The sequence below is a fragment of the Crassostrea angulata genome, chromosome 6 (genome assembly GCF_025612915.1).
Source record: "Crassostrea angulata isolate pt1a10 chromosome 6, ASM2561291v2, whole genome shotgun sequence".
Lineage (NCBI taxonomy): Eukaryota > Metazoa > Mollusca > Bivalvia > Ostreida > Ostreidae > Magallana > Magallana angulata.
This window is the reverse complement of record NC_069116.1, coordinates 24087104-24099971: the sequence shown is the minus strand read 5'-3', so window position 1 is coordinate 24099971 and position 12868 is coordinate 24087104. Positions and strand designations below refer to the sequence as shown.

Genomic DNA, 12868 nt, shown 5'->3' with positions numbered 1-12868 from the left:
ATCTTATATACTCCTTACATCGAGGCATTTTTGTGTCTAAGCAGCCAAGATGAAGCAATTACAAAATAATCTAAATCTGAATATAAAGCGATTTGCTATGGCCTTCACATTGATTTGGTTCAAGTAACTCCACGCCGTTAACCAAAAAGCTCTTTTAGGTTAAGTATTTGCCAAATAGCGCTAAGTGGAGACTATATATATCGGCTCTTAAAAAGGGATTTTTGTGTGATATGATATGACCTTGACTTACAAACATTATTCAAGGTTACTGCATACCCTTTGATCATATGCACCATGTGGGTGAAGTATGAACCTGATTGGAGCAAAAGAAGAGAAGATAAGCTTCGGATAAGGATTTTTCATATTAATTCTGTTACAACTTTCACATTTGACCTTGAAAATTTGTTCAAAGTCACTACACCCCCTATACTCAAAAGCTCTATTTATGTGAAGTATGAGCCAAATAGGGCTAAGTGGAAAGTATATACATTTATGCTCTAAAAAGGGGATTTTTGTGTGGTTTGATATGACCTTCACCCTTGAACTACAAACTGCATTCAAGGTCACTGCACACCCTTTGACCATAGACACTCTGTGAGTGAAGTATGAGCAGGATTGGACCAAGAGGAGAGAAGATACACCCCAAACAAGGTTTTTATTTGTAATTCTGCTTTAACCTTAGATTTAAAAACATGGTTCAAAGTCACTGCACATCCTTTACCCAAAGGCACTCTTTGGGTGAAGTATGAGCAAGATTGAGTCAAGGGGAGAGAAGATATGCTCCGGACAAGCAATCTTGGATGGACAGATGGACCGATGAGGTGAAAAATGATCTGCAAGAACCAGTAATTTTATACCTTAAGACGCCAGACGACATTAACACATGCTTTAAATAAACCCTAAGGCCTGAGTAAATTATGCAAAATAAAAAAACTTCAATTACTTGACTGTTATCTTGAAAGGTATCTAATTTTATAATTATATATCATGGTTTATAATTCATATTAAGAGACACAGGTGTTTGAACACAGGTCCTCTGGTATTTCAGTTCAGTACTCAACAGATTCATTATTTATATGTGAACTAGGTGGGGCTTGATGTATATGCAACATAGATATATTGGCATGCACAACTCAGAAGTACAGCTTCAGACAGAAATACATGTGGGTATGAGTGGTCTTGCTTTTTCATACCAACTTCGATTTCATCATAGTATCAAGGTACATTATGTCATATTAAGTAAATGTATAATAACTCTAAGGCTCTCAAAACATAACAGACTTCATATATGGATAAATATTGTGTTTTAATAAATTCATTATAAAATACAAGTGTTTGAAATGATCTTTGATAATGATTTGTACAAACATCACTAAATTTTGCCGATTTTCATGTTTAACATGTGAAACAATTTGCACAAGCATTGAAATTTTTCATTTCCTGATAGACATTTTCACTGTTATGGGGGTGCTACAATATGGACACTCCCCAAAGATGGTTTGAAAACTCTGTCTGTAAGATGGAAGACCACGTAGCCATTCAATCAAACATGTCTGATGGAATGGCTGGGCGCAGCGGGAGTCATTACAGACCTCCTCCGGAATCTCCATTCCCAGACGGTACGAGTAACAGATCCCACAGTCAGCACTAAAGTCCTCCTTCTTTGAATTAGACGGAGATGGAAACGTAACTTCCAGTAGAGAAGATAAATTGTGCAGAAGGCCTTCATTTTCATCCCACAGATGTAAATTAGATGTCATGTTCTCTCGCAAAGGGTTTGTGGCCTGATTTGAGCCCAAGAACTTGATGTCAGGTAAACTACTTGGATGTTTGGGGTCTACAGTTATTTGTATGGATGCATTTGCACTAATAGCTATTCTTCTGTTTGTGGCAGAAAATGTTGGGTTGTCTGGTTCTAGAATCCATGTTTTTCTGTCCAGTTCATTTAAGTTGTTCCATAAGTCTTGGTAGAGATCAACATTATGAACAAACTGGTTGAAAACATCTAAAAGTGTGCTAGAAGCGGTCCAAACAATATCAAATTTGACAGGTAGGTCAACAATGATTGTAGGAGCTTGTCTAGGATGCTGGGAATGAAGCTTAATTTGCATCACATGCTGTCGTTGTTTTAGATCTACAAACTTGATTTGGAATGACTGAAAATCAGCGTTTACAGATACAACTTTTTCCCATCCAATATTCTCCAGTTCTGAAATCAGCTGAGCACAATTGTTCCTTTGAATCGTTGGCTGCATTTGTTCTTGGAAACAAAGTTGTTTCTCAGCAATGCTTCCGAGCTCTTCTAAGAAGGCTGAAAGATTTTCACATTGATTCAGCCTCTGCTTCACAATTTTATCATACTTTTTCAAAATCTGTTCTAGTTTCCAATCACAAGTTAGTCTTGCGTCTTTAAGTTTTCCATCTTTTGGCAGTTTAATGTTCATTCTGTATTCTTCATCTAAAATTTGAATATATCCATCATATTCAGTAAAATCTGCATTTTGTGGAATTAAACAAGGAAACTTTATTAACATGTTTCTCCTATTTTCATCCATTATTGCGTCTTTCTAAAAAAAAAAAATATGAGATGAATACATAAGCACAACACACAAGAAAAAGACAATTGTCTGTAGCATTTATGTAATGATACATTAAAGTAATGTAATAATACATTACTGAAAAGTAATTATAATATATTTTACAATAATGTAATATTGTATTGCATCTTTCAACATTGTAATGGTGAGAAAACCTGTGGTTTCCGACAATGCAGGGGCATGTGTTGTTGGGTGTAGCACTAAACCCAATATGATGGGTAAGTGATTAAATTATGATTAGAAACTTGACAAAAAAATTTAAAGTTAATTTGAAATGTGTTTTTTACTGCATTTGGGGGGGGGGGGGTAGGGGTGGAGGGAGAATACTGTGGAATTTTTAAAATTTGTGGTGGCTCAATTTTCGTGGTATTCGTGGGTAACGTTGGCATTTTGTCATGCAGATAACTGCATAATTAATTAATATAGGAAAATATAAAAGTTTAAACGATATGCTTTTTTGTATTTTAAAAAATAATAGTTTACAGCTTAACAAATCATATCTTAAAATTTTAGGTATGGTTGAATTTATTGACCATTCACATCAGAGACATAAATAACATAATGTTATTTATGTCTCTGTTCACATGACTAATCCTCCTTAATCTGTAAATCAAGCGCGGCAAAGTATGTTGTAAGCACACCCTCATTATTGTCATTGTGTATTAAAAAAAGGCAAACAGTAGAAAAAATGCAAACGCTTTTATCAGTTCAAGCAAGTTACATACATAACAAACCTCAAATCAGTACACTGCCTATAACATGTATAAGATGAAACTAAAAGTAGGGTGCTTTGGCGTGTGTTAAAACTAGTGTATGTGTCATGTAAAACACGATAAAGTTTACATTTCCTTTGTTTTTATGAGGTAAATTTTCAGTTAATTTCAAATAATTAATCGTAAAATAAATATACAAATATAAAATTAAATTGTACATTTTTTTTTCAAATATTTGTAATTTGGCGTTTGTAATTTTAAAGTCGGTTAATCCGGTTCGGCTTAATCAGTTATACTAAGTTTACCCCTTGCAAAGAATTTATTAATTCGTACTTTAACTAGGTTGAACATAAATTTCAAAACTTTCTTCTTCATAAATTGTATGATAGCAAAGACTTAAATACTATAGTATATAAGCCCCCGATACTTTGTAATTAGATTTTTATGTTGTCATTTTGATACTACATTCACAATATCCATGCTTCTTAGAATGTTTTAACGAACAAATTAATTTAACAGTTACCAAGATGTCAGCTCCCATATCCCATATCCCATAACACGCAGAAAGATATGAATTCTGGAATTTATGTGGTAAATTGTTTTGTTTAGTGTTACTGGGATATCCAGAAGATAAAGAGGTAATCTACAGATTATAAGTCGGATGAAATGTTTTCCAGACTTTCTGTAGTTATTGGTAGAGACCTCAATTGCCGCATCAGATGTGGAAGCATTAGAATATATAGATTACAGGGTAACGTTTCATCGACAGCAAGCGATGGTGATGCTAGGAAATCGGTGCGTACTAAACAAGAAGATAAGACTGAACAGGACAGTTGTGACTATTTAGGTGTTTCGGAAACATTTGAGGCAAATGTTGGTGAAGGGGAAACTCTGGTTACAGAGACCAAAGAAAAAATATCCCGTACATACGGTTTAGGAAAATATACCGCACCGGATGCATACGATGGTACATTGCAGAAGACCAATTTTGGTGAAATAAAGATAGATTGTGTCAGAAAGGGTGTAATTCCACCAAAGAAAAACTTCTCAAAACTGAAACCTGAATTAGGCTCGATTGCAGACTCATTGATAAGTTATCGAGAAAAAGTAGATCGCAGGAAATATTCTTTGCCAGTTTCTGATTTGTTAAGTCAACATCTTGAAGGGCTTGGTAAAGAAAGTGATGGTACTGTCAAAGAAAATTCTCAGTCATCAACTCTTTCAGAACCAATTTCTGACTACTACAAACCAAGAAATGTGCATCAAAATTCCACAGTATTCAATGAATCAAAAATGTCAGATTCTGTGAAACCAACAGATAAAGTAAATGAGAAACAAAAAAAGCATAACAATGAAAGTAGTCCAAGCACTCCAAGGAATATAAGAAAAGAACAGAATTCCTCATTAAATGGTATGTCATATTTTAATTAACAGATATTAAAATGTTGATAGAAAATTAAAAGGTTTTAGTAAATAGTAATCAAATGCAATCTTGATTTAATGTTATGTGTTTCTTAAAATCTATTTTGTTTTTCATTAAAGCAACAAAGGGAAACAGATTTTTCATGAAACCAGAAGATTTGATTATGGAGGTTGTGAATGAAGATGAGAATAAGAGGCAATCAAAGCATAGTACCAACTCTTCGATAAAGAAGGAAAGAGAGTCGAGTGATGCTCAACAAATTCACAGATCATCAAACACGAAAAACATTGACTGGAATGTCATGCTTGAAGACAATTTAGAAACAAAAAGTTCATTGAAATATCAGCAAAAAAGTGATCAGACTCCACAAAACATTGATGATAATATGTTGGATTCTATTATAAAAGAAGAAATTGAAGTTGAGATACAACATATCAAAGATACCTGTGAACAGACACATGAAAATGGCCTGACAAATAAAGTGAAGAAAGACAAATCATTAGAAAATGGTATGTGTAATCTAAAGATAATAGATCTAAAGGTTGATCAGCGAAATATCAAACCCCCTCGTAACACAACGATAGGAATGCTGTACTAGTCCAATATTGCAATTCTTATTTTGAAGAAATTTTTAAGTACTGCTATTTAAGCATGGCTTTTAATGTATGAAAGACATCTTTAAGACAATATAATCACCAGATAAATAACAGAGTTTGAAATGATGTCATACTAATTAAGTTTTGTAGTGACATTACATGCAGTTCAAATGCATTTGGATTTTTTTTTTTTGGTTTCGTCATTCTCACAATGTCAGGCTTCCTGAGTCCACTCATGGCCATGAGAGGACTCGTGACCCCTGGACTTGTGAAGATGGAGTTAAGTAACCAAGAAACATTTCATTTTTAAATCAGGGTTGAAAAAAAAAGAATATTCCATACTCGTTTTTGAATAGAAAAATATTATAATTCACCAGTTTGTTGGTTTTTACTTTCCTTTTTACCTTACTATATACTGTACATATACAAGTCTGAGGGTACGATGCGTGAAAAATCAGATCAAAACATTAGATGTTGATGATCTAAATATTTTGTGAAGCACAATTTTATACACAGTCTATTAAGCTACAATATAATGCTTCAGTGTTGATAAACTTTTGAAATATCAAATCAAGAGTAAAATTATAACCTTAACAAGGATAGTGTACTAGATTTAATTGTATTCAGTAAAAAAAAATGTACTTTATTTGTGAAAAAATCATTTGATATTTTTCTTGAAGGTGCCAGAGGAAAGACAATTCTCAGAGATACAGAGAAGATGATGATGTATGAAAATGAAAGTAGAACCAAAGTAACCGCAAAATATGACAGCAACTTATTAAAGAAGGAGACAAATTCAAGTGTCAGGACACTAAAGTTGGAAACAGTTACACCAGAAAGAAAAAACATTGATTGGAGTTACTTACTTGAAGACAATAATTCTGAAATGCAAAATTCATGGAAGTGTCACGAAAAAAATGATTCAAGTTCACCTAACTTAGATAGAATGTTGGATTCAATTCAAACCAAAGACAGAAATTTTCATGAAGAACGGTTAGAAAATGATTTTGCTAAACAAGTGACACCAGAGTATAATCATAAGTCAGGGACTTCAAAATTGGGAAATGCAGCATACGAATACTTTCATGATGAAGGAAAAAGTTTAGGTATGTTTTGTGTTAGATTAGTGTAATCTTAAACACCTTCGTAAAGTATTTTAAATGTATGCATCTGTATTGCATCATAAAATGCATTTTGCAGTAATATTTTTAGGACATTTAACTGGTATATATTAATAACCTTACAATTAAATATATATTACACATTCTATTTGAGACAGTAGTATTTTCCTTTTATGGTTATATGTTTCTACTGACTGATAATTTTTGGTGTCTGTGATTTCACTTTTGTGTATAAGTAGAAGTAACTTTACTTCGATGAGATGTTGGATTACATTTCAGCTGAAGGAGAAAACTACAACAATGAAGAGGAGGAGGATGGTTTCGCTGAAGAACTGAAATCAGACGATGATAATGATGAGAAGTCAGGGACTGCAATGATAGAAAATGCAGCGTACAAATATTTCTCAGATCTCCAAGAAAAAAGCTTAGGTTTGTGATCCTGTTTTACTACAATTACACTGTGTTTAGACAACTTTTCAAATTAAAAATAATAAAAAAAACATACACATATGTAGTCTTAGTGCATGTACCTATTTGTTTTTTGACATTTTGCTTCTTGTTTTACAAATTTGCAACCTCGGGTCCCTTCATGATGGTTATAGTTATCTAATTAATTTTATAAGTAAAGAAAGCAAAACCAGGATTATAATCTTTACCCCAAAAATAAATTATTACCTGGTACATGTAGCGTATTTATTACAAAGAAAGTAAAGAGGTCTATAAAGAGAAATTTTGATCAAAATTGCCAAATTTTTTATGTGAACTCACTAAATCAAATCTGGAACAGTTGTTTTAAAGATCTGAATATTTAATTGATACATTGTAATATGATTTTAGCACCAAAAATTGATGCAACATCAAAGGTTGATCTAAGCAAATTTGTACCCAAAAATGTGAACAAGCTAACAGAGGAAGAAGTTGTTGATGAGCTGGTGGAGAGTATCCTCTATAACAAAGGTGAGGATCTTTGTTCAATGTGGTAGAAAAATCTCTCTCAATCTAAGTATACATCATAAAGAAAGTTTGGAATTTAATAATTCTGTTGTGATGAATTATTAATTTCTATGATGACTGAGAGTACATGTACCATAGATCCGTTTTCTTCCAGTGTCACAAAATTTGTAAAATGTGAAACCTTTTTATTTGCATTAGTTATTTTTTGCAACTAAAAAAGTTTCTTATAGCAAATAATACTGGATATAACTTCTGCATTTTGCAATCTAAAAGAGACTGTAAATAAAGCAAAAACTGGATTGTTGTGAAAATTACCAGATACATGTACCGGTATACAGTAAATGGATCTGAGCTGTTATGAAAATGTACCTGTATTATCTACATTAAAGAATATCATAAAATTATATTCTGTCAGTAATTAAATGAAAAGAATTTTTGTTATGTTCACTGCTGACTGCTGCTGAAGAAGATGCATTGGGGTGGGGGATTGTTATTTTGATAGTATTGCCAACTGTTGGAGAGATAGTGTAAAAAAGATTGCCTTGGTTACTGGACATTATAATGTTTTAATGCATTTTGTATGATTTAGTGTGTTTGTGCTTTTCTAGATGATATCCTTGCAATCAACAAAATATATGGGATACCATCACAAGGTAAAACAGTTACACCAAATGCAATAAATACTGTACAACAATGCATGCAAACAAATCATCTTTAATTCACTAATAGCAGGTCAGTAACTATTCTGTGACAATTGATTTCTGTCAGCAAGAATTCAATCTATGTAGCTCCTTAAGTGTTAATGCTAATGATACATTGATACAATGATTTTTGTAAAAGAGGTTTCTTGCAAATCTCTTTGATATTTACTGCATGCTTATCAAGTAAAAATATTCTACACTGATATTTATTGAAGACCGCGATAAATGAGTTACACTGTACATGTATTTATAGGTGGAGAGGGAGTGAGATTGAACATTGCAGACCTCTTACCCAAACTTGCAGAAAGAATTCATTGTGACAAACTCCACATGGTTCACAGGCTTGACAAGGAAACCACAGGGATTATGTTGTTTGGAAAGTAAGTACATACAATGTAGCTAGTATTGGCTCTCATTGGTATGGATTCTATGAAGGGAAAACCAAAACCAAGAATTAACATACAAAATATATTTTTAAGTATAAATCATAAAAATATATTCCACTAGAGTTGAATTGCATTTAGGCCACTGTGTTACTTAAAGTTTTAATGTATGTAAAATAAGATCATGTATTTTTTTCCATTAAGCATGTGTCTTTACTTAAGATTTTACAATATTTAAATGACAAATTAATGAGCCTGATTAATTCCAGAACTGAAGAAATGGCCAGTAAATTGAGAAAGGCATTCAAGGACCGAAAGGTGAAAAAGACGTATTTGGTTATAGCCAAGGGTATACCATCACTGAAAGAAGGTAGGCTATTTCAACATTTCAACCTTGTGCCCATTAATGATATGGCTGTTTTTAGACGGTCCAATGTTTTAAGCAACATTTGTCAATGTTATCAGAGTGAGTGAAAACTGTGATTTTATGTTGAGTATTTAATATATAACTATTATAGGAAAATTTAAAAGAATATTATTGAAATAAGAACTACTGAAATCTTTTCATCCACTGTTTAAAAATTAAGAGTCTAAAATTAATATACAGTATTGAGTTTTACTTCTAATGTTTCCACATTTAAGATTTACTTGGAAAACCTTTTGAAATGTAATCTGTATTGAGCATATGAATGGAATATATAATATTATTTTTTAGGGATTATAAATGTTCCTATCGCAGAAGGTGAAGTTGGAAAAGACAAAAGAAAAAGGGTTAGTCATTTAATATATCATTGCCCTCTGATTCATGTCTATGAGTTCATTGTTCTCCTTCTTTTCTGTTTTAAAAATAAAGTTGATTTACTGAATAGCAAAACAATATTAATCTTCATGTATACTTCAAGAAAAGTAGTTTATGTACTGGCCACTGTCTAATTAGAATTAAGAGTGTTTACAGCTTGATTTGAAATACACGTACCCTTATTTGTAGATGACCTGCATTCCAGTGTACAACTCGGACACCAAACATGTCATGCATAAAACCAAGAAGAAAACGGTGCCAGCTGTAACTCATTATAAAGTGGTTGCTAACAGCCATAGTTGTGCCTTGTTAGAAGTCAGCCCTGAAACAGGTATAGATGTACTTTTTATAAATACATATGTATTACCAAAATTTCCCTTCAGTTCTGGTTTCACATTTTTCTTGTCCATAAGCTGTATTACAGAGTTATTTTGAGGTCTAAAATTTTGTTTATGTATTCCTTCTAAAACAATTGTTTTTATGAATGTCTTTGCTGTCATTCATTAATCTGAATAAATAAGTTCTCCATTTCTCCGGGTTTTATACTGTATAATATGTTCATTTGGGATAGCAAAATCTGAAGGAACAAAATTTTTCATATTAGATAGTTGTTCTATGTGCAGATCTCTAGTTTTCTATTTATTTATTTTTTGTATTATTATTGTAGTTTTGTCCAATTATTTTTTTCTTTCATGCAAACAAATATTTTGGTTCCAGGTGTGAAACATCAGATCAGAACCCATCTTCTCCATGTATTGAATACACCTGTACTGGGGGACCACAAGTATTCATACCTGACAGAGATCAAACCACAGGTACCAGTCATAATATATCTTTCAATTTTCTTAAAGAAAATTTTGATATCACTTATATGAAATAAATCAATTATTATATAAAATTCCTTTTTTGACTACCGGTAAGTTATAAACCATTATTCGTGAAAGGTACAAATTTTTTATCATATTATATTATTTTTATATTTTATTAAATAGGTTAAATAAATCAGTGTTAATTAAAATCAATTCAAATATACATGTATTTAAAAAAAACAAAAACAAACTTGATACTCAAGCATCAACACCTATATCTTTTTAAAAAAGACATGTTTATAAAAAGCAATTCCAAAATCATATAAAGTGAATATATCTAAGGTAGCCTACTTCATCAAGACTTCTACTTTTTAAGACACTACTGGTATATTACAAGATGGTGATTAAAATGTTTTGTAAAATTGTTTGTATTAATCAACTTGGTTGTACTTGTATATCATCTTAGTTCAGTGGTTTAAGTAATAGGCTTGTTAACTGCAGATCACGAGTTCAAATCCACCTGGGGCTTTTGTTCATATTTCATACTGATTTAAAAGTTTTTAAATCCAAAATTGCGTTTTTTTAGCTCACCTCAACCAAAGGTTCAAGTGAGCTTTTCTGATCACCTGTTGTCTGTCGTCCATCTGTCCCTCCATCTGTCCGTCTGTAAACTTTTTACATTTTTGAATTCTTTTCTAAAACAAACTTGGTAGAAAGCATCCTTATAGAAAGGGGATTCTTAATTGTAAAAATAAAAGGTGTATCCCTTTTTAAAAGGGAGATAATCGCAAAACAGTGAGTATAGGGAGTGTGTCTTTAAAAATCTTCTTCTCAAGAACCAATGCACCAGAAATCCCAATATTTACACAAAAGCTTGTACATGTAGTGAAGATTCTAAATTGTAAAAATCGTGACCCTTGGCCCCAGACCTAACATGGGGCCATAGTGGGGTTAAAAGTTTAACATGGAAATGCGTAGGAAAAATGTTTAAAAATTTGATCTCTAGAACCAATTCACCAGAAATGCCAATGTTTACACAAAAGCTTGTATATATAGTGAAGATTCTAAATTGTAAAAATCGTGACCCTCGTACCAAAACAGGGGCCCAAGTGGGGTTCAAAGTTTAACATAAAAATACATATGAGAAATGTTTACAAATTTTCTTCTCAAGAACCACTTCACAAGAAATGCCAATATTTACACAAAAGCATGTATATTAAGTGAAACTCCCGAACAAAAATAGGGCTCAAGGTGGGGTTCAAAGTTTAACATAATATAGAAAAAATATTTAAAAATCTTCTTCTCAAGAACTACAATGCTTTAATTTGTGAGAGTACTATGCAAGCATCCTTAAATAATGTAGATTCTAAATCAATAAAGCTGTGACCACAAGACTAATTCTTGGGCCGTAAGAGGGGTTCAGAGTTTAACATAAAAATACATGTAATGATATATTATTGAAAATGTTTAAAAATTTTCTTTTTGAGAACTACAAAGCTACAGTTTGTGAGATTACTAATCAAGCATTCTCATATTGTGTATAATCTAAATTGTTAAAACCAACCATAAAACACCAACCAATACTGAAGCCCAGACAGGGGTTCAAAGTTTAAAATAGAAATAGCATATGCTATGAAATAGAATGTTAAAAGGAACTGTTGTTCTGGTGAGCAATATGACCCGTGGGTCTCTTGTTTATTTGACATTTATTTATTATGCACCATGGTATCAATCATAATGCATGTAAAAAGGCAATATCATTTCCGTGGGAGTAAACTTTTAAATGATTGAACAAATGAAAATTGTTTTTATAGAAAAGTTTAGTATAGTTTTAGTATATCACACTATGTTAGCAGTCTTCCAGTGTTACTTTGTACTTGTACATGCTGTGCTTTTCTAAATACAAAAAAAAAAATCACTTTATTAGACATTATTGTGAGAAGTAATAGTATATGAGATATGTATTACAATGATAAGATAATACTATTGAGAATTACCGGTACACAGGTAAAGGGATTTTTTACTGTGCATGAAACACAAAAGAGATTAAACTTCCTTTTTAGCAATTACAATTTACAAATTTTCCACGTAGATTCTCCCCAGTGACGTCATTCGGCAGTTGGGGATCCGCCAGAGTAAGGCCAGGAACCTCCCCATGTACCTCCACTCCAAGAATCTGATAATCCCAGAATTCCTGGATGGAAGGACTTTTTCAGTACATTGCAGTGTACCTAGGGCATTTAGATCTTTCTTGAAAAAAGCGAAAATTTCTCACAGAAATGTAGACGAGCGTATTTGATTATTTAACCTCTTGAAATTTGTGTAGTTGTCTGTGGTGCTATGGGGGTATGTTGCGAGATGTCACCAGAAAACAGTATGATATATGGTACACCAGATGGAGAAAATGATCTGTGATACAATGTAAATATTTTTTATTTTCTAAAATAAAGGATTCATCAAGTAAACAAATAGTACTGAGTATATTATTTTGAGATATAACCATCAAAGTTTGGTTTTATTTTTGACGACATTGTAAACATTGTGCCCACTTGATACATTGCAAGATGCCATATATTGAGAAGATCAAATTTTAGAGAGCAAATCACTTAACTTGATTAATTTTATGTTTCTGAGCCATGGTACCGTAGTTAATGTTTAACATTCCTGGTTTAAATAAAGCCTTCATATTTCTGAAGTCGTTCTGTAAATTTAATTTAAAAAAAGGACGAAAAACTCATGCAAACAAATTGAAAAAAAAAAAGAGAAAGAAAA

At 32.2% G+C, this 12868-nt stretch overlaps 2 protein-coding genes across 3 annotated transcripts; one reads left to right on the top strand and one right to left on the bottom strand.

Moving 5' to 3' along the window:
• Positions 1 to 1287: 1287 nt before the first annotated feature.
• LOC128188803 (E3 ubiquitin-protein ligase FANCL-like) lies at positions 1288 to 3397 on the bottom strand. Of its 2 annotated transcripts, none has more exons than XM_052860074.1 (2): positions 3332 to 3397; positions 1288 to 2567 (listed from the first exon to the last, which is right to left on the bottom strand). In XM_052860074.1, the coding sequence occupies exon 2, from the start codon at positions 2553 to 2555 to the stop codon at positions 1434 to 1436; it is 1122 nt and encodes a 373-aa protein (XP_052716034.1). In that variant the 5' UTR covers positions 2556 to 2567; positions 3332 to 3397; the 3' UTR covers positions 1288 to 1433. The 2 variants fall into 2 exon arrangements, with proteins under 2 accessions (XP_052716034.1, XP_052716035.1); XM_052860075.1 differs by having other exon boundaries at positions 3323 to 3382.
• A 426-nt stretch (positions 3398 to 3823) lies between these two features.
• Positions 3824 to 12757, top strand: LOC128189837 (uncharacterized). Its single transcript, XM_052861607.1, has 12 exons — positions 3824 to 4721; positions 4853 to 5242; positions 6010 to 6435; positions 6730 to 6879; positions 7288 to 7407; positions 8013 to 8057; positions 8359 to 8485; positions 8758 to 8858; positions 9204 to 9259; positions 9477 to 9618; positions 10005 to 10102; positions 12189 to 12757. The coding sequence occupies exons 1-12, from the start codon at positions 3977 to 3979 to the stop codon at positions 12393 to 12395; spliced, it is 2607 nt and encodes an 868-aa protein (XP_052717567.1). The 5' UTR covers positions 3824 to 3976; the 3' UTR covers positions 12396 to 12757.
• Positions 12758 to 12868: the final 111 nt, after the last annotated feature.

Excerpts from the sequence above, each read along its gene's own strand:
- LOC128188803 (XM_052860074.1), bottom strand. The coding sequence starts at position 2,555 with ATGGATGAAAATAGGAGAAACATGTTAATAAAGTTTCCTTGTTTAATT.
- LOC128189837 (XM_052861607.1), top strand. The coding sequence starts at position 3,977 with ATGTTTTCCAGACTTTCTGTAGTTATTGGTAGAGACCTCAATTGCCGC. Across the intron at positions 5,243-6,009 it reads AGACAAATCATTAGAAAATG|GTGCCAGAGGAAAGACAATT; the intron begins GTATGTGTAATC and ends TTTTTCTTGAAG. Across the intron at positions 6,880-7,287 it reads TCTCCAAGAAAAAAGCTTAG|CACCAAAAATTGATGCAACA; the intron begins GTTTGTGATCCT and ends ATATGATTTTAG.